The 19,312-nt window shown below is 49.5% G+C and overlaps 1 protein-coding gene across 2 annotated transcripts in view; it reads left to right on the forward strand.

The window, feature by feature from the left end:
- Nucleotides 1-19,312, forward strand: part of PRDM4 (PR/SET domain 4) — a 58,927-nt gene that overhangs the window by 7,714 nt on the left and 31,901 nt on the right. For both annotated transcript variants that reach the window (XM_029597280.1, XM_029597279.1), the window contains exon 5: nt 8,032-8,217. In XM_029597280.1, coding sequence (XP_029453140.1) covers nt 8,032-8,217 — 186 coding nt within the window. The remainder of the gene's footprint in view (nt 1-8,031; nt 8,218-19,312) is intronic.

Here is a 19,312-nt window from a genome sequence, read left to right on the forward strand (position 1 = left end):
TATAAGTTCAGTGTTGTTTAATCTGACCTGTGACTACAATAAAGACATTTTATACATTTCAATTAAGGGTGTAGTAAACAAACCATGACGTACATACATATACTGTGCTAGTGCTGTATAAAGATTTTGTGTGTACAGCTTTCAGCGTTTCTCTCTTTCTCGCTCTCCTTGTGAAAAGGCTTCTCTAAAGAGCCATGTCTTTAAGATCTTTTTGAAAGTCTTGAAGTCTCTCTGTAGTCTTACCTCTGTGGGCATGGTGTTCTATAGAATCGGCCCTGCCAATGATAGTGCTCTTTCTCTGACTTGTGTTAGTTTTGCAGTTTTTACTGAGGGGATAGTTAGGAGGGCTTTGTTGGCAGATCTCAGGTTCCTGTGTGGGACATGGACGCGGAGAGCTGTGTTTAACCATTCCGCTTTCTCGTCGTGGATTAGCTTATGTGTAGTGCAAAGGGTTTTATATTTTACCTTGTATTCAATTGGCAGCCAGTGTAGTTCAGCCAGTGTTTCAGTGATGTGATCTCTTTTTCTTTTGCGTGTTAAAATTCTTGCGGCTGAGTTTTGGAGTATTTGGAGTGGTCTTATTGTTGTGTATGGTAATCCTAATAGTAGGGCATTACAGTAGTCAGTGCTGGCAAATATTAAAGCTTGTAGGACAGTTCGGAAGTTAGTTTGATTTAGTAGTGGTTTAAGTTTTCTGAGGACCATTAGCTTGGCATATCCTTCTTTGACTTTTAATGATATGTGTTGTTTGATGCTGAGTTCAGTGTCTATTATTACACCGAGGTTCCGTACTTTCTCGGCTATTTCAATTTTCTGATTGGTTTTTAGTAGTATCGGAGATTGGATGACTGTTATGTTTTTTCGTTCAAGATGGAGGAATTCGGGTTTTTTCTATGTTAATGACTAGCTCCATTTGATTTAGTAGTTGTTTAATGATGTCAAGGTACATTATTGCTAAGTTTAGTGTTTTTTCCAGTGAGTCTTCGATTGGTAGTAATATTTGAATATCATCAGCGTATATGTAGTGTATGATACCCATGCCCGCTAGCAGATGGCACAGTGGAAGAAGGTAGATATTAAAGAGTGTGGTGGAGAGTGCTGATCCTTGTGGTACTCCAGTCACTAGATTTATTTTCTCTGACAGTGTGTTTTTTATTTGAACTTGATAATATCTGTTACTTAGGTATGATCTGAACCAGGCTTTAGTTTTTTCCATTAATCCAATTCCGTCAAGTCTTTTTAGCAATTTGTCATGATTTACTGTGTCAAAGGCAGAGGATAGGTCAAGCATTAGAAGGATGTAATGTTTACCGTCGTCAGTCTCTCATTATGCTGTCAGTCATTGAGAGAAGTAAGGTTTCAGTGCTGTAATGTTTGCGAAATCCGTGCTGTGATGGGTACAGTATATTATTGTTGTCTAGGTGTTCTGCTAATTGTTTCTGAACGATTTTTTTCTATTAATTTTGCTATTAATGGCAGATTTGATACTGGTCTGTAGTTACTCAGTATAAGTGGGTCACTGTTCTTTTTCTTTATTATTGATTTAATTATTGCTCCTTTCAGGTTATCTGGAAGGGATCCCTCCTCTAAGGAGAGGTTTATGATTTTTGTTAATGTAGGGGGAGACTATGTTAGCTAATTTTTTGATGTCGATTGTTGGTATGGTGTCAATTATATGTGCGGCTGGGTTTATCTTTTTTAGTATGGTTTCAACTTCAGTTTCTGTTTCCTCAAATGTGGCCCAATGTGTACTGTCTCTTGTGTGCATTTTGATTTCTTGTTTTGTTGTGTTTGGGATTTTATTTTTCAGGTTTCTAATTTTGTCATTGAAGTAATGAGCTATTTCGTTACATTTGTTTTCAGGTAGTTCTGTGGGAGCTTCTGCTGTGTCGTTGGTAAGGTTTTTGACTATGGTGAATAGAGTTCTAGGATTGTTTGAGAATTTTTCAATTTTTGTCCTATAGTACTGTTTTTTGGCATCAAGGATTGTTTGTTTGTAGTAGGCTAGATGTTTTCTATAGGTTTTCATTGGTTTTGTGTTTCTTCCAGTTTCTTCCCAGTTTTGTGTTTCTTCCAGTTGGAGAAGTTGGCCAACAAATGGGGAGATTCCCCAGTGCCCCAGCTACCAGAAGATAGGAATAGAAAATCTCAGCGTTCCTCTCCCAGAAGAATCAAGGGCAGAGGATCGCAGCACTTCAGAACCTACAAGAATACGCAGTTCCAGGCACCTCGGATATCCGGAAGGTCCCAGCCCTTTCGGAACAGATACACCAAGAGAGGAGCAGGCTCGAGGGCAGATCCTAGCCATACTCCACAATGAGAAGAAGACGACATAGGGGATCATCTTGTCCTCTTCTACCAAAGTTGGGTCAACATAACATCGGACAAATGGGTCCTAAACATAATTCGAGAAGGATACTCTCTGGAATTCCGCAGCATTCCTCCGGACAAACTCTTGACATCACCCTGCCATTCCCACTCCAAGAGACTGGCAGTAGAAACCACACTAACAAGACTTCTTAGCCTGAAGGCAGTAACCCAGGTGCCCACATCCCAACAAAATATTGGACACTATTCCATCTATTTTATCGTCCCCAAGAAGGAAGGAGCATTCCGACCTATCTTGGATCTCAAGAATGTCAACCGTTACCTGAGGGTACCACACTTCCGCATGAAAACCCTGTGCTCCGTTATAAGGGCTGTACAACTGGGAGAGTTTCTAACCTCCCTGGACCTTTCCGAAGCCTACCTCCAATTACCAATCCATCAGGACCACCAGCTCTTCCTGTGCTTCCCAATACTGGGTCATCATTACCAGTTCCGGGTGCTACCGTTCGGCCTAGCAACTGCTCCCAGGACCTTCACCAAAATAATGGTGATTGTAGCAGCAACATTGAGGAAAGAAGTGATCCTGCTTCATCCTTATCTAGACGATTGGCTGATGAGGGCAAAGTCTTCAGAGGAGAGTCGGCAGGCCACCTCTAGAGTCAAGAGCCTACTGCAGGAGCTCAGGTGGGTTGTGAAAACAGACAAGAGCTGTCTCCAGCCATCTCAGTCACTAGAGTACCTGGGGGCCCTTTTCGACACCAAACAGAACAAGGTCTTCCTCACCCCTCCAAGGAGAAGGAAGCTGATGGAACATTTGCAAAGATTAATTTCCAATGCACGTCCCAGGGTAGGGGACTACCTTCAAGTCCTCTGCCTCATGGCATCAACCCTGGAAGTCGTTCCCTGGGCAAGGGCCCATGTGCGACCGCTCCAGCACTCTCTACTGTCACGATGGAACCCACTGTCCCAGAACTACTCAATTCACCTCCAACTACCAGCAGAGGTTCGGGATCTGCTCCAATGGTGGACACAGGAAGACCATCTAAGCAGAGGAGTAAGCCTATCCCCACCAAACTGGATCTTGCTCACCACGGATGCGAGCCTGCGAGGATGAGCAGCACACTGTCAGGAGCTGACGGCCCAGGGACAATGGAACAAGACAGAGGCGGAATGGAACATAAACTGCCTAGAAGCACGAGCAGTCAGACTAGCGTGCCTGCAATTTGCCCACAGGCTCCGGGGCGAGTCAGTCAGGATAATGTCAGACAATGCAACAACAGTCGCTTACATCAACTGCCAGGGAGGAACCAAGAGCCAGCAGGTGTCTTTGGAAATAGACCCCCCTAATGGCATGGGTGGAGTTAAACCTGCAAGGAATTTCGGCCTCCCACATCGTGGGAAACGACAACGTTTCAGCAGACTACCTTAGCAGAGAGAGCCTAGACCCGGGGGAAAGGATGCTGTCAACTACCGCCTTTCAGCTGATAGTGAATCGCTGGGGCCTCCCAGCCATGGATCTGCTGGCAACCCATCTCAAAGCCCAAGTTCTCAGGTTCTTCAGCCGCAGACGAGAACCACAATCCCAGGACCAGAACTGGTCAGTGGAAGACCTACTGTATGCCTTCCCTCCATGGCCACTACTGGGCAGGGTCATCCACAAGATAGAGCATCACAGGGGACTAGTTCTTCTTGTCACCCCGGACTGGCCAAGAAGACCATGGTACGCAGACATGCGAAGACTACTTGCGGGAAACCCTTTGTGCCTGCCTTCACACAGGGACCTTCTCCACCAGGGCCCAATTTTCCATGAAGATCTATCTCAATTCTCTCTTACGGTATGGCCCTTGAGAGGGCTAGCCTGAAGAAGCGTGGTTGCTCAAAGTCTGTCATTGACACCTTGCTCCGAGCACGTGAGTTTTCCACTGGTCTGGAGAATATTCGAAGACTGGTGTGAAGACCACAGGACCCACCTGCGGACAGCCAAAATTCCCATAATCCTGGAGTTCCTACAGGATGGGATGAAGAAGAGGTTGTCTTTCAACTCCCTCAAAGTCCAAGTCACCGTGTTGGCCTGCTTCAGAGCCGAAGTGGATGGCATGAGACTATCAATTCATCTAGATGTGTGCCGTTTCCTGAAAGGGGTTAAACATCTCTGACCACCCCTAAAGTGGCCGGTGCCCCTATGGAATCTCCATATTGTATTAGATTTCCTAGCAGGGGAGTCTTTCAGACCAACACGTGGTCTGTCACTATGCCTCCTGACATTTAAAAACTGCATTCTTGGTGGCTATCTGTTCAGCTCGTTGTATCTCCGAACTTCAGGCACTATCCTGTCGGGAACCGTTCCTTAGGTTCACGCCTGGAACCATTCAACTGCGCACTGTCCCCTCATTCTTACCAAAAGTGGTTTCACATGAACCAAACCATCTCGCTACCATCACCAGATGAGCATAAGGACTCAGAGGACTCACGCCTTCTTTGCCATGTGAATGTCTGCAGACTCCTAGTCCGATACCTGGAAAGATCGGAACCTGTGCGCAAAACGGATCACCTATTTGTTCTTCACAGCGGGAAGAAGCAAGGAGAAGCGGCATCGCGAGCAACCATAGCCCGCTGGATCAAAGAAGTAATCAAGGCAGCCTACACAGAGGCAGGAAAGCCTTCACCTCTACAGATTAAGGTGCATTCTACAAGGGCCCAGGCAGTGTCCTGGGTGGAAACCAAGCTGCTGTCTCCTGCTGAGATCTGTTGGGCAGTGACGTGGTCCTCCGTACACACCTTTTCCAGGTTTTACCGCCTGGATGTTCAGGCCAGGGAGGACACAGCATTCGCAGCCTCCCACCCTGTGTGGGAGCAGCTTTTGTACATCCCATTGGTCCTGAGTCCATCTGCTACACGCTAGGAAATGGAGAAATTACTTACCTGATAATTTCGTTTTCCTTAGTGTAGACAGATGGACTCAGCATCCCACCGACGGCTGCCCCAGAAAAAGAGAACCTCTGATAACCAACCTCGAGACTAAAGTAATATGGGTAAGCCATGGACTACCCTTAGCGCAAGACACCCACTGTCTTTCTGGTGTCTGCATTGATCGATTGAGTGCACTGGCGGTCTCCAGTTTGAGAATTCAGTTAAACCAGTTCAAGTTAATGAAGTTAGTAAGCAAACGTATATCCACAATTGCTTTTCAAGGAGACTACTGAAGAGCTAAGCTTCCTGCACAGGTATATGTAGAGTGACGTCAGCTTTGAAATCTGACTCCATCTCCCATCTGCTAGCAGAAGAGCACAATACCCATTGGTCCTGAGTCCATCTGTCTACACTAAGGAAAACGAAACTATCAGGTAAGTAATTTCTCCAATTTACATGACAGTCTTTAAGTACTTACATTTTAAATTAATACAGAAAGTTATTACTTAGAGATGCAGAATTTTAAATATTTTGAGCAGAATTTTCCTAGAAATTCACTGTAAGAGGGTCCTTTCCACTTGCTGTCCCTACTCCCCTGGCCAATTTACCCTCTCAGGCCCCAACTCCTCCACCTGCCAGTATCTCTCCTCTCCACCTCTAGGCTCAACCCCTTCCACTCTATCACCAGCCCCAGAGTTTGACCCCATTCTCAGTACTGCCCCTCACACTGGCTCCCTCTGCCTCTCCCTCTCTCACACACATATGCTCCCTCTCTCTAATACACATACACACACTCTCATACAGGCTCCCTCACTCTCTCTCGTGCACATACACACATCCCCTCATACAGGGCCCTCTCTCTTGCATACACACCCACACAAGCTCTCTTTCTGTCTCACTCAGGCTACCTATGTCTCTCTCTCACGCAGCCCTTCACACAGGCTCTGTCTCTCTCTCACACACACACACACACACACACAGTCCCATCACCCAGGCTAGCACCCTCACATACACACCATCCCTTTTTCATACACATGAGCTCCCAATCTCTCTCACATACACATTCCTTCACAATCTTCTCATATAGGCTCCCTCTCTCTGGCACCCACACTCAAGCATCCCTCTCCTCCCCTGTCACCGGGGCCTTCCATCTTCGCCACAAGTGGAGCACACTCAGTTTGCGGTACACAGGGGCCTTCCATCTTCTCCGCGAGCTGAGCACGTCCCGCGGCACACGCGGGCCTTCATCTTCGCATACTCTGTTCGCGGCATCCCGGGGTCTCCTCTGCCATTTTCTGTGCAGAATTTGGCAATTCTGCACGGGGGGGGGGGGGGGGGGGGGGAATTCTGCGCAACTTCTGTGCTCTGCAGTAGTGCAGAATTCCCCCAGGCCTAACTGTTTCAGTAACAGGGGATGCTATATGGAAGCCAGAGAGGAGGAGGAGGGAAGAGGGGGTGGCAGGGATAACTTTAAGGAAAGCTGTGGAGCCAGCTGTCCAGTCATTGAGAGCCACTGACCCGTCAGCCAGCTACCTAGAATAAAAACAGTGGCAATGTTTGCAGACCGGGCCCACCCAATGTTGACTTTTCTGCAGGTCATCTGCAGAGCTGAGTTACGGTAGATCTTTCTGAATTAGCAGAAAGTTGATCGCCATTTTATTTGATCAAGCACTGCACAGTCCCATGTTACTACTAGCCGAGTGTTAGGCTTTGGAGTCCTGTATACATTGTTAAAATGTTATCAAAAAGAAGAGCAACAGACACTGTTGATTATCAGCGAAATATCCATGAATGCTTCTTAAAGTGGTAACATGCACTGTGCTTACTAGAGCATTACATTTAGCTCGTAAATTTGCCAAGCACCATAATATAATCCATATACCACTGGAGCTAATTGCTGATCCTGAAAGGGTTTGTTGTATGCACATAAAAACAGCTTTCTTACCTGAACGCATTCAGAGTCTCATCCAAAAACTCCACTTGAAACGTTGAAAAGCAAATGTCCAGAAATATCACTTCAGCATTCAGGCATAGCCACTGGTGGAAACACAAAGTTCCCAACTAGAACGCCCAACACTCAGTGTTTCGGCCGGACTGCCCGCTTCAGAGGGTAACAAAAATTGCAGTTAATAACCTGAGCTGTAGGCTTCCAAATGTATTTAAAAACGGAACCAAAGACATGATCTAATCAAAGCTTCACTCAACCAGAGGCAGTTAAAACTAATAGTCCAAACCACCAGCTTCTTAAAGAGATAAGGATTTATTTGCTCTCTTGATTTTAGTTTACCCTGTGTAAATTGTCAGCAGCCTGGTCCTTTTTCATGAAAATGCCCAACAGCAGACTCCGACCAATCAGAGGCTTTTGTTCTCTTTTAACCTCACAAGCTACGTAAGCTAAGGAAATCTTTGTTATAGGGACACATTTACTTACTGACTTGAGGTCAGGGTCACTGGAAAACTCAGAGTGCAATAACGCTTCTTGTATTCCTGTATGGCATTAATTGATTGTGGTCTCTCTCTGTCCTCACTTTAGCCAAATATTGTATTTTTTTATTTTAAAACGTTTGTTGCCCGCCCTTCCTACATTCAGGACGGGGTACAACAAAACATACGTGAAACATAGGGTAATTTAATTTTTATTTTAAATAGGGAGATTCAGGTCAACTGCTGTGAAATTGCAAGGCAGAGCAAATGCAATTTCTAAAGAAATGCTGCAAGAAAAGGACTAACTAAGTAGCTGTCCAGTACGTATATAGTGAGTAACTGCTGAATCTTATGCCTACTGTCTTGCAGGATTACCCGTGGCAATTCCAAATCTGGGACCCTCCCTCAGCTCCTTGCCGTCTGCTTTGTCTCTGATGCTCCCGATGGGTATTGGAGATCGAGGCGTGATGTGTGGTATACCCGAGAGAAACTACTCCCTGCCTCCACCACCGTATCCTCACCTGGAGAGCAGCTACTTCAGACACCTTCTTCCCGGTGAGCACTACAGCCTGGATAGACAGGGACGGACTCTCCTTCGTTTTGTGCACTGATTTGATTAAGGTTACCATGTTGGATCGTTCTAATAGGATGAATTATTGCTCTGTGCCTTCTTCTTGACTTTGCCAAAGTGTTAAAGGGACACTTCAGTTACCAGCATTTTCAAAAGATCTAACACTGTGGAAAAGATTTCAGTTTATAAGAACTCTCTTAAAATTTTCAAGCTAAAAAGGGCATTGCCATATCAAAAATATCACATAGCTGCTGGCTGGTCTAATGCATGTGTTGTGTTCGACACTTCTTAAAGCATGGAAATTGCACGAGAGCTGCTTTAAAAAAATCTTTTTTTTCTTCCAAACATGCTGAGAAGCCCTTAGGTGTGAAGTTAATTTTTTTTTAACCGTAGTCCGAGTTTGATATTTATTTATTTATTTGTTGATTTTTATATCCCGACATTCGTCGGAACATCCTGCTGGTTTACATTGTAACAAATTAACAAGAGAGTGAAATACAATAAACAAGGGAAGGGGGAGCAGCAATGAAGGAGGAAAGAGGACAGCAGTAGGAAGGATAGAGAGAGAGAGATTTTATAGGAACATTCAAAATATAAATTAACAATAAACAATATATGTACAGGTGGATATATGAAGAAATATAAATTAACAATAGACAATGTATGTACAGGTGGGCTGGTAGGTACCAGTCCATTAATGTCAGTGAAAGGGATAGAAGGGGTGGGAGGGACAGGGAAGGATAAGCTAAGGGTGGAGGAGGGGAACTAATAACACAGTATTTAGGAAGAAACACTGTATTTTGGAGACTTTGCTTTGGGGGGGAAGAAAGAGGAGAGGCAGATAGGAGGAGGGGATGGTGAGAGGGCTGAGAGGTTAGAGTGCAAGCTAAGTTTGGTCAAGATCTGGATACGCTAATGTGAAGAGCCAGGTTTTGAGCCCTTATTTAAATTTAGACAGGTTAGGTTCTAGGCGGAGGGCCGTGGGCAGGGTGTTCCAGAGGGAAAGGCCGGCAATGGAGAAGGCCCTTTCTCTGGTTGAGGTGTACTGCGCAGTTTTTAGGGAGGGGGTGTATAGAGTTCCAGCAAGGTTGGATCTGGAGGGGCAGGTTGATGATCGGAAAAGTGGTGCATTCTCAAGCCAAGTGTGATTTTGATTGTACAATACATTGTGGAGAATGGTGAGTGTTTTGTATTTTATGCGGGAGGCTATAGGTAACCAGTGGAGGGCTTTTAGGATAGGGGTAATGATATGTGATGAGATGGTTTTTTCCAGGGTCTTTGTTTTCAAGACCCAGGAGAAGGACCATTGCTGGTTGACAAGACTATAGAAAGGAATGGGCTGGACACAACTCCTTTTACAGACGAGCATGTATGGGAAGAGCTAGGAAAACTGAAGGTGGACAAGTCCATGGGGCTGGATGAGGTACATCCCAGGATACTATGAGAACTAAGATGTCCTGGTGGGTCTGCTAAATTACCTATTCAATAGATCCCTGGAAATGAGAGTAGTGCCATGAGATTGGAAAAGAGATCCCGCTTCATAAGTGTGCTAGCAGAGAGGAGGCAGGAAACTACAGGCCGGTTAGCCTCACCTCAGTGATGGGAAAATTAATAGAGACTCTGCTGAAGGAAAGGATAGCGAACTATCTCCAGTCAAGAGGATTGCTGGACCCGAGGTGCATGGATTCACCAGAGGAAGGTCATCAGACAAATCTGATTGAATGTTTTTTGATTGGGTGACTAGAGAATTGGATCAAGGAAATGCATTCGATTTCATCGATTTGGATTTCTGCAAAGCTGTTGATACTGTACTAAATAGGAGACTTGTGAATAAAATGAGAAGCTTCAGAGTGAGCACCAAGGTGGTGGAGTGGATTATAAACTGTTTGACAGACTGATAGGACACATCGTGTAATTGTAAATGGAACCTGTTCTGAAGAGAGAGCCCTGTTAAGTGGAGTGCCACAGGGATTGGTATTGGGACCAGCTCAGTTCAATAATTTTGTGAGCAACTTTGCGGAAGGGATAGATGGTAAAGTTTGTCTATTTGCGGATAATACCAAGATCTGCAACAGAGTGGACATGCTTGAAGGAGTAGAGAGAATGAGATGTGATTGACAAAGGCTTGAAGAGTGGTTGAAGATTTGGCAGCTGGGATTCAATGCCAAGAAGTGCAGAGTCATGCATCTGGGGTGCAGTAATCCAAAAGAGTGGCATGAGAAGGGGGAAAGACTGTTCTGCACGGACTGAGGGTGGGATCTTGGAGTGATAGTTTCTGGCGATCTGAACATGGCGATGCAATGTGACAAGGCGATAGCTAAAGCCAGAATAATACTGGGCTGCATAGAGAGAGGAATAACCAGTAAGAAAATGGAGGTGGTGATGCCCTTATACTGTTCCTTGATCCTATGTTGGAGTATTGTGTTCAGTTCTGGAGCCTTTATCTCAAAAAGGATAGAGACTGTCCAGAGAATGCCGACCCAAAATGGTGTGGGATCAGTATCAGAAAACCTATGAGGAGAGACTGAAGGATATAAATTTGTATAACCTGGAAGAGAGGAGGCACAAGGGTGTTCCCTGTACGTACCTGGATGAGTCCAGACTCCTGGGTTTTGCCTGCCCTCCAGCAGATGGAGACAGAGACGTTTTAATGGACTCTGCCCTATACCCTGAGGTGCCACCTATAGTCTTAGTACTTCTCTGTCTCCAACAGATGGTGGAGGTACAAATCCCTTCAGTTTGGATTAGCTAGAAATTAGTTAAAAAAAAAAAAAAAGGAACAGGAGGATTGAGGTGCTGGAAGGTCCTGGTGGGACCATCCCCCTGGTATTTGAGACTGAGGAGCAGAGGGTTGAGAACCCTGTCACAGGCACTCCTTCGCAGTCTCTGAGGGTGATACCGGGGAGCCTGGTTCACTCACCCTCTAAGGGGGACAGGCCCAGTGTTTTAAAAAAGAAAGTTCAAACCCAGCTGGAGTTCTTGCAAGAAGCTGTAAGGTAAAAAGAATTTTGCTTGCCTTCCTCTCAGACTTCTCTGGGCCTCTCCGTTTTTCCCCCCTGCCGATCACTGCTTGTCGACTTCCCGCGGTCGTACCTCCCGCCGGACTCCTTTTCTTTTTTAGTGCTCCTAATCATGCTGCATGGCGTGGCCTGCAGCGCCTGTCAGAAGATGCACACGTGGCTCCTCCAGAGCCGGCATCTGCTCAGACTGTCTCCCCGGGGAGGAGGGCACCTTGGCGATGCCTCAGCCATTAATTTCCCGCGATGGCGATCTCTGCGGAGGTCGAGAGCCTGGGAGGCTCATTCGGCACCATCAACCTCCTGACCCGTTCCTGCTGAGCACAGGAACGGAGGCCATCTTGGAGGTTTTTAGAGCACAAGAATGGGCAGCTTTGGGGGAAGGGAATTCCCCACCACTGCTATCACCGCGACCTGGAATCTCCGGAGGAGCGATGCAGATGCTGATAGAGAGAACTCGTCAGTGGAGGACCTGAGGAGACCTCAGATTCTTCTTTGTCATTCTCCTCTGAATTTGTCTACTCCTCTACAAAGCCTTTAAGGCTCGGAGGGCAGCCAGGAAGCGAGGTGTCAAGGCTCCTCGTTCAGCCCCGGAGCCCTTGCCAGGGGGCAAGGTGGACATTTTAACCCACAAGCGGCCTAAGCCCCCCGAGGTGGGGGGGGGGCGGCCTCTCAGATCCGTATCCTGCCCTACAGACAGTTCATCTTCGGAGGCTTCGGATGTAGATGGATCCCATCCACTGGATCCTCCAGGTCCAGATGCATATCCAGATAGACAGCCTCCGCCTGCCAAGCAGTCCGGCTCACAGATGGTCGAAGGTGATGACCCAAAAGTGATGCGCTTGTTCCGAAAGGATGAGTTGGGTCCGCTTATTCCTGCTATTCTGGAAGAATTGGGGAGAGAGGTTCCTCAGGAGGATTCATGGCTGGGTGCCGTGGATCCGGTGATGGTCGGTCTCAGGGGCCCAGCTCGCTCCTTCCCTTTTCATATGTCAGTGACTGACCTATTGTTTCGGGAGTGGAACACTCCAGACTTGGGTTTGAAGGTAAGCCGGGCTATGGACAAACTGTACCCACTGCGGAAGATGCCCTGGACCTCCTCAAAGTGCCCAAGGTGGATGTGGCGGTCTCGGCAGTGACGAAAAAGACCACCATCCCGGTGATGGGAGCCATAGCGCTTAAAGTTTTGCAGGATCGCAAATTGGAGCTGCAACTTTAAAAGATTTTTGAAGTTTCGACTCTCGAGTACATGCCGCTATGTGCAGCAGTTCTGCGCTGAGGGCCAGCCTCCTCTGAATGCAGCACTTACAATCGGTTGCATCCTTATCAGAAGCAGACGCTATTCAGGCTGGTTGTCTGGAGGCTGCGGTCGCTTACAGCGCCGATGTACTTTATTCACTCCTTCGTACTTCGGGCAGGACTATGGTCTCGGCTGTCTCGGCCCGTAGACTCCTCTGGCTCAGGAATTGGTCTGCAAATGTCTCTTCAAAGACCCAATTGGGATCCTTGCCCTTTAAGGGAAAGCTGCTCCGGCCAAGAATTGGAGGACATGATTAAGTCTCTGGGAGAGAACAAAGTCCATAAGTTACCGAAGGACAGACCCAAGGCGAAGGGATCCTTTTCACAGCGGTTCAGATTCCATGGGAATCGATGTTTTTGCTTTTCCCGATCCTCCGGGGCATCGTCTCGACAGGGTCCTCCCCGCCAACTTCCTGGAATCAGTCCTTTCGTGGCTGTCGGCCTGGTAGGGATGGAGCCCCACAGGTGCATGGAGGTCTCAAGTCTACCCAATGAAATGATGCCGGTTCACTCTTCCATACCGAAGATAGGGGGCAGGTTATCCCTTTTCCTGGAGGAGTGGACCACCTTGACCTCGGACCAGTGGGTCCTAAATATAATAAAACACGGCTACGCTTTAGATTTTGCTCGACCGCTCCGGGAGCGATTTCTGATTTCCCCGTGCTCCTACCAGCAAAAATGCCTGGTGGTGCACAACACCCTACGATGTCTACAGGACTTGGGAGCCATAGTTCCAGTACCCACAAGAGAACTCAGGCGGGGACGCTACTCCATTTACTTCATGGTGCCCAAGAAGGAAGGCGTTTTCAGGCCCATCTTTGACCTAAAGATAGTCAATCGGGCTCTAAGGGTGCCTTGATTTTGTATGGAAACTCTTTGGTCTGTGATTAACGTCCGTTCATAGAGGAGAGTTCTTGGTGTCCCTAGACCTAACAGAGGCTGTTCTGCACATTGCCATCCGCCCCAACCATCAAAAGTATCTCTGATTCTCAATTCTCGGACATCACTTCCAGTTTTGTGCCCTTCCCTTCGGTCTAGCAACGGTGCCCAGGGTATTCACCAAGGTAATGGTGGTCATAGCAGCGGCTCTCCGGAGAGAGGGTATTCTGGTGCATCCTTATCTGGATGACTGGTTGATTTGAGCAAAATTGGAAGGTCTTTGCCAGAAGGCGGTAGATCGTGTTCTACAGTTTTTGAGGTCGCTGGGCTGGGTTGTCGATCTGGACAAGTCATCTGGTTCCCTCCCAGTCCTTGGAGTTTTTGGGTGCTCAGTTCGACACCATCTTGGACAAGGTTTTTTTTTTTACCGAGGAACAACTCACCAAGGTGCAGACTCAGGTGGAATCTTTGCGATCCATGCCTCGTCCCAGAGTCTGGCATTATTTGCAAGTGCTTGGTTTGTTGGCTTCCACTCTCGATCTAGTCCCATGGGCCTTTGCTCATATGAGACCTCTTCAGTCCGCATTGCTTTCCCATTGGAATCCACTCTCAGACCAGTTTCACCTTCTCCTACCCCTTACAGACTCTGCATGCTCCAGTCTTGTTTGGTGGCTTCTCCCAAACAATTTGCTTCGAGGAGTGGACTTGGAGATTCCCTCTTGGACGGTGGTGACCACCGATGCGTGTCTTTTCGGTTGGGGAGCAGTCTGTCGGGGGAGAGCGGTGCAAGGCCAGTGGTACAGAACGGAGTCCTCCTGGTCGATCAATCGGTTAGAGACCAGAGCGATTCAGTTAGCTCTGCAAGCCTTCTTTCCCTTAGTGAAGGGAGCTTCAGTGAGAGTACTCTCCGATAATGCTGGCCTACATCAATCGTCAGTTCGGAACCAAGAGTCGACCTGTGGCGCTGGAAGTCCAGCTCTTGAGCAGCACCTGTAAAAATAGCAGCCTCTCACATAGCTGGGGTGAACAATGTGCAGGCCGATCTTCTCTGTCAGCACCAGTTGGACCTGGGGGAGTGGGAGCTCTCCGAAGAGGCCTTTCGTCTTCTATGCGACTGATGGTCTACGCCCTGTATGGACCTAATGGCGACATACCGCAATGCCAAGGCTCCATAATTCTTCAGTCTGCGAAGAGAACTGGGAGCAGAGGGCATGGATGCTCTGGTCCTTCCTTGGCCAAAGGATATTCTGTTGTACGTGTTTCCACCTTGGCCATTGGTCGGCAAAGTTCTGCGTCGCATCAAAGTTCATCGGGGTGAAGTAGTACTGGTGGTGCCGGAATGACCACGTCACCCTTGGTTTGCGAACCTCGCAATGGACGGACCTCTGAGGTTTCATCCGTCTCCAACCCTTCTACACCAAAGCCCCGTTTATTTTTGAGAGGCATATCACTTCTGTCTAGTGACATGACTTTTTTAAAAGGAGGAGATTGAGGAGTAAGGGATATTCAGAGGCAGTGATTGCCACGCTCTTACAGTCTCGCAAGCCTTCTACCTCCATGGCTTACGTCCAAGTTTGGAGTGTTGTTGAGACCTGGTGTCTGGACCACGAAGTGGAGCCGTACAGAGTTTTGATTGCGGATGTTTTGGCCTTTTTACAGGAAGGACTGTCAAAAGGGTTAGCCTTTAATTCACTAAGGGGCGGATTTTAAGAGCCCTGCTCGCCTAAATCCACCCAAATCCGGGCAGATTTAGGCGAGCAGGGCCCTGCGCGCTGGTGAGCCTATTTTACATAGGCCTACAGGCGCGCGCAGAGCCCCGGGACTCGCGTAAGTCCCGGGGTTTTCTGAGGGGGGCGTGTCGGGGGCGGGCCTGAACCGCGGCTACGGCCGGGGCGGTCCGGGGGCGTGGCCGCGCCCTCCGGACACGCCCCCAGGTTGCGTTTTTTTCTGCAGAGCGGCTCCTCTCAGAGCGGATGCTGCGGCAGGCAGCCTCCCGTTCTTGTCAGCAGCCCTCGTTGCGATTTTCGCGAGAGGAACTTTGCTCAGCCTGCCTGCCGGGTGAGGAAGGCCCCTCCTCAGCAGGACAGGCAAATTTAGGGTCAGCAAAGCCTGGGAACGGCGGCCATCTTGGATTTTTCGGCAGCTCCCATTTCGGAGCTACCTGGGGCTGGGGAGCCGAATTTTTTTGATTTACCCCCCGATTTAAGCCCCGAGGCCCCCCCCCCCCCCCCCCCGGGAATTCCAGGGCTCGTTTTTCGCCGGAATTTGTCCTCCTCCAGCACAAGTCTTATTTAGCTAGCCTGCAGGAGGAGGGGGACGCCCCCCGGTAAAAATTCTTCGCTCCGTGCCGTTGACTGTTCGCCCGGCTGCGGAGCCTCTGGGGTCCCTTCGGGGGGCAGGTGGTCCCTGGTGTGCCCCCCCCCCACCCCTGCGGTGGATCCGGTCCTTCCGGATCCTGACCCTCTTGCGGATTCAGCTACCCTTCCCCCTCTAGAGGGGGATGATCCCAGGGTCCTCCATATGCTCCAGAGGGAGGAGTTGGAGCCCCTAATCCCATTTGTACTCCAGGAAACGGGGTTGGAGGGGCCCTCTGCGAATACCCTTATGGCCTTCTTGCCGAAAAATATGGACCCGGTCCTGGTGGGACTCAGGGCTCAGGCAAGCGTTTTTCCTTTTCATCCCATGCACAAGCTATTGCTCCTGTGGGAATGGGAGGCTCCCGAAGCGGGGCTCCGGGTGGGGCGCACTATGGACAAACTTTACCCCCTCCCGGAGGAATGTTTGGACATGCTGAAAAATCCCTCAGTGGATTCCAATGTCTCCACGGTCACCAAGCACACCGCTTTCCCTATGGAGGGATCTACGGCCCTGAAGGACAGACAGGACCGCAAGCTTGAGGCACATATGAAATGCATTTTTGAAGTCCTGGCCCTGGGGGTCCGCGCGACTGCCTGCAGCAGTCTCATGCTGCACGCAGGCCTTAGGTGGACCCAGCAGTTATTTTGCGCCCAGGACCTCCCGGCGGCAGAGGCGGAACAGGCTGAACATCTGGAGGCCGTCATTGCCTATGGGGCTGATGTGCTCTACAACCTCCTCTGCATTCAAGCGAAAGCGATGGCCTTGGCGGTGTCCGCTAGAAACTTCTCTGGCTGCGCAATTGGTCGGCTGACCCGTCCTCCAAAGCACGGCTGGGCTCGCTGCCCTTCAAAGGTAAGTTGCTGTTTGGAGAGGACCTTGAGAAGCTTATGGATTCCTTGGGATAAAATAAGGTCCATAAGCTCCCGGAGGATCGTCCGAAGCAGTCACGCTCCTTTACACCCTCTCGTCCTCGTTTCCGGGGACAGAGACTGTGTACCCCACGCGGACGGGATGGCCCCACGAGGGGTTATTCTTCCCGATCTCAGTCTTGGTCACAGCCCTTTCGTGGCCGTCGGCCCTTTTGCGAGGGCCAGCCCGTGCGCTCCACCCCTAAGCCTGCCACTCAATGAAGGTCAGTTGGCCCATTCCTCGATACCGTTCCTGGGTGGCTGCCTCTCACTCTTTTTCGAGGAATGGGTCAAAATCAAGTTGGACCAGTGGGTCCTTGACATTATATGAGACGGGTATGCGTTCGAACTTGTGCGCGACCCACCGGATCTCTTTCTATTCTCCCCTTGCGGGTGCTCCAAGCAGGAAGCGATAGAGCAGACCCTCGCCAGACTCCTCAGTCTGGGCACAGTTGTCCCGGTCCCAGAAAGGGAGCTCTGCGCAGGCCAATATTCCATTTACTTCTTGGTGCCCAAGAAGGGCGGGGCTTTTCGGCCGATCCTAGACCTCAAACGGGTCATCCGAGTTCTCAAGATCCCACGTTTTCACATGGAAACCTTGCGAGCGGTCATTGCGGCGGTTTGCCCTGGAGAGTTCCTCGCCTCGCTCGATTTGACAGAGGTGTACTTCATATCCCGATTCATCGAGACTACCAGAAGTATCTTTGGTTCCACATCCTCAACCGAGATTTCCAATTTCGGGCCCTACCTTTCGGCCTTGCAACCACGCCTCGCACCTTCACCAAGATCAGGGTCGTGGTGGCGGCAGCCCTTCGTCGGGAAGGCATTCTTGTTCACCCCTATCTGGACGACTGGCTTGTGCGGGCCAAGTCGGAGGTGCTCTGCAAACAGGCGGTGAATCGGGTCTTAGCCCTCCTCGCGTCTCTCGGATGGATAGTGAACTTTTCCAAGAGCAACCTTCAGCCCTCCCAGGAGTTGGAGTTCCTGGGAGCCTGCTTCAACACACGCATGGGAAAGGTCTTCTTGCCTCGTGCACGAGCCCTCAAGTTGATCGATCAGAATCTGATCTCGTTGCAGTTGCCAACGGTTTGGGACTACTTGCAGGTCCTCAGGTCTATGGCTTCCACCATCGATCTGGTCCCCTGGGCTTTTGCTCATATGCGATCGTTACAGAAAGCTTTGCTCTCCCTTTGGCAGGCGGTGTCGGAACAGTTCCACCTAGTCCTCCCCCTCTCGGCCTCTACTATCGCCGACTTGCAGTGGTGGCTTTCGCTCTCCCATCTTCTCCGGGGAATGCCCTTCAGTCTCCTCAGTGGAAGATAGTAACCACGGACGCCAGCCTCTCGGGCTGGGGTGTGGTCTGCCTGTCCCGGTCCACTCAGGGAATCTGGTCGCCCATCCAGACTCGCTGGCACAAAATCGGTTGGAGGACCGGGCAGTGCATTTGGCCCTACAGGAGTTCCTACCCCTCATATGCGGCAAAGCAGTGAGAGTGATGTCTGACAACTCCACCACCATGTCTTACATCAATCGCCAGGTGGCCCTGGAGGCCAGCCATCTCTTCACCTGGGCAAAACGACACCTGGCTTGCCTGGCGGCCTCCCACATTGCGGGCAAGGAGAATGTTCAGGCCTACTTTCTTAGTCGTCAATCGCTTGATCCGGGAGAGTGGGAACTCTCGGACGCAGCCATGTATCTGATCGTAGGCAGGTGGGGTCCCCCCCACCTGGACTTAATGGCGACCATGCACAATGCCAAGGCCAATCGGTTCTTCAGCCGTTGGAGGGAACACTGCTCAGAGGGAGTGGATTCTCTGGCTCTTTCTTGGCCTGCGGACATCCTTCTGTATGTGTTTCCTCTGTGGCCCCTAGTGGGAAAGGTTCTCAGACGAATAGAACTCCACAGGGGGCCAGTGATTCTAGTAGCACCCAAGTGGCCTCGCAGGCCATGGTTCGCAGATCTTATCAACCTGGCGACGGACGGACCTCTGCGGCTGGGCCATCTTCCTAGTCTTCTGCGGCAGGGGCCTGTAGTTTTTGACCAGGCCAATCACTTTTGTTTAGTGGCCTGGCTTTTGAATGGCGGCGTCTGAGGCGTAAGGGCTACAAGGAAGAGGTCATCTCCACCTTGCTTCGAGCCCGAAAGCAGTCGACTTCTCTAGCCTACGTACGTGTTTGGAAAGTTTTTGAGACTGTTTGTGAAGAGTCAGGTGTCTCAACTCGCTCCGCCCTGATCTCTTAGTTCTTTCTTTTCTACAGAAGGGTCTCTCCAAAGGTCTTTCCTTCAGTTCTCTCCGCGTGCAAGTTTCCGCTCTTGGCTCTCTTCTCGGACGGGTCGAGGGTCAGATGTTGTTCGGTTCTTGAGGGGAGTCAAACACCTGCATCCGCCCACTCGCAATACTTGTCCTTTGTGGAGTCTCAATCTGGTCCTCCGGGCCCTCTGTTCTGCTCCATTCGAACCCCTCTGGCGGGCTTACGCTCAAGACAATTTTCCTTGTTTCGATCGCCTACGCTCAGCAGGTCTCTGAGATTCAAGCGTTGTCCTGTCGGAAACCCTTTTTGCGATTCTCCGACTCCGGTGTCTCTGTAAAAACGGTGCCCTCTTTTCTCCTGAAGGTG

The sequence above is a fragment of the Rhinatrema bivittatum genome, chromosome 4, assembly GCF_901001135.1.
Source record: "Rhinatrema bivittatum chromosome 4, aRhiBiv1.1, whole genome shotgun sequence".
NCBI classification, from domain to species: Eukaryota; Metazoa; Chordata; class Amphibia; order Gymnophiona; family Rhinatrematidae; genus Rhinatrema; species Rhinatrema bivittatum.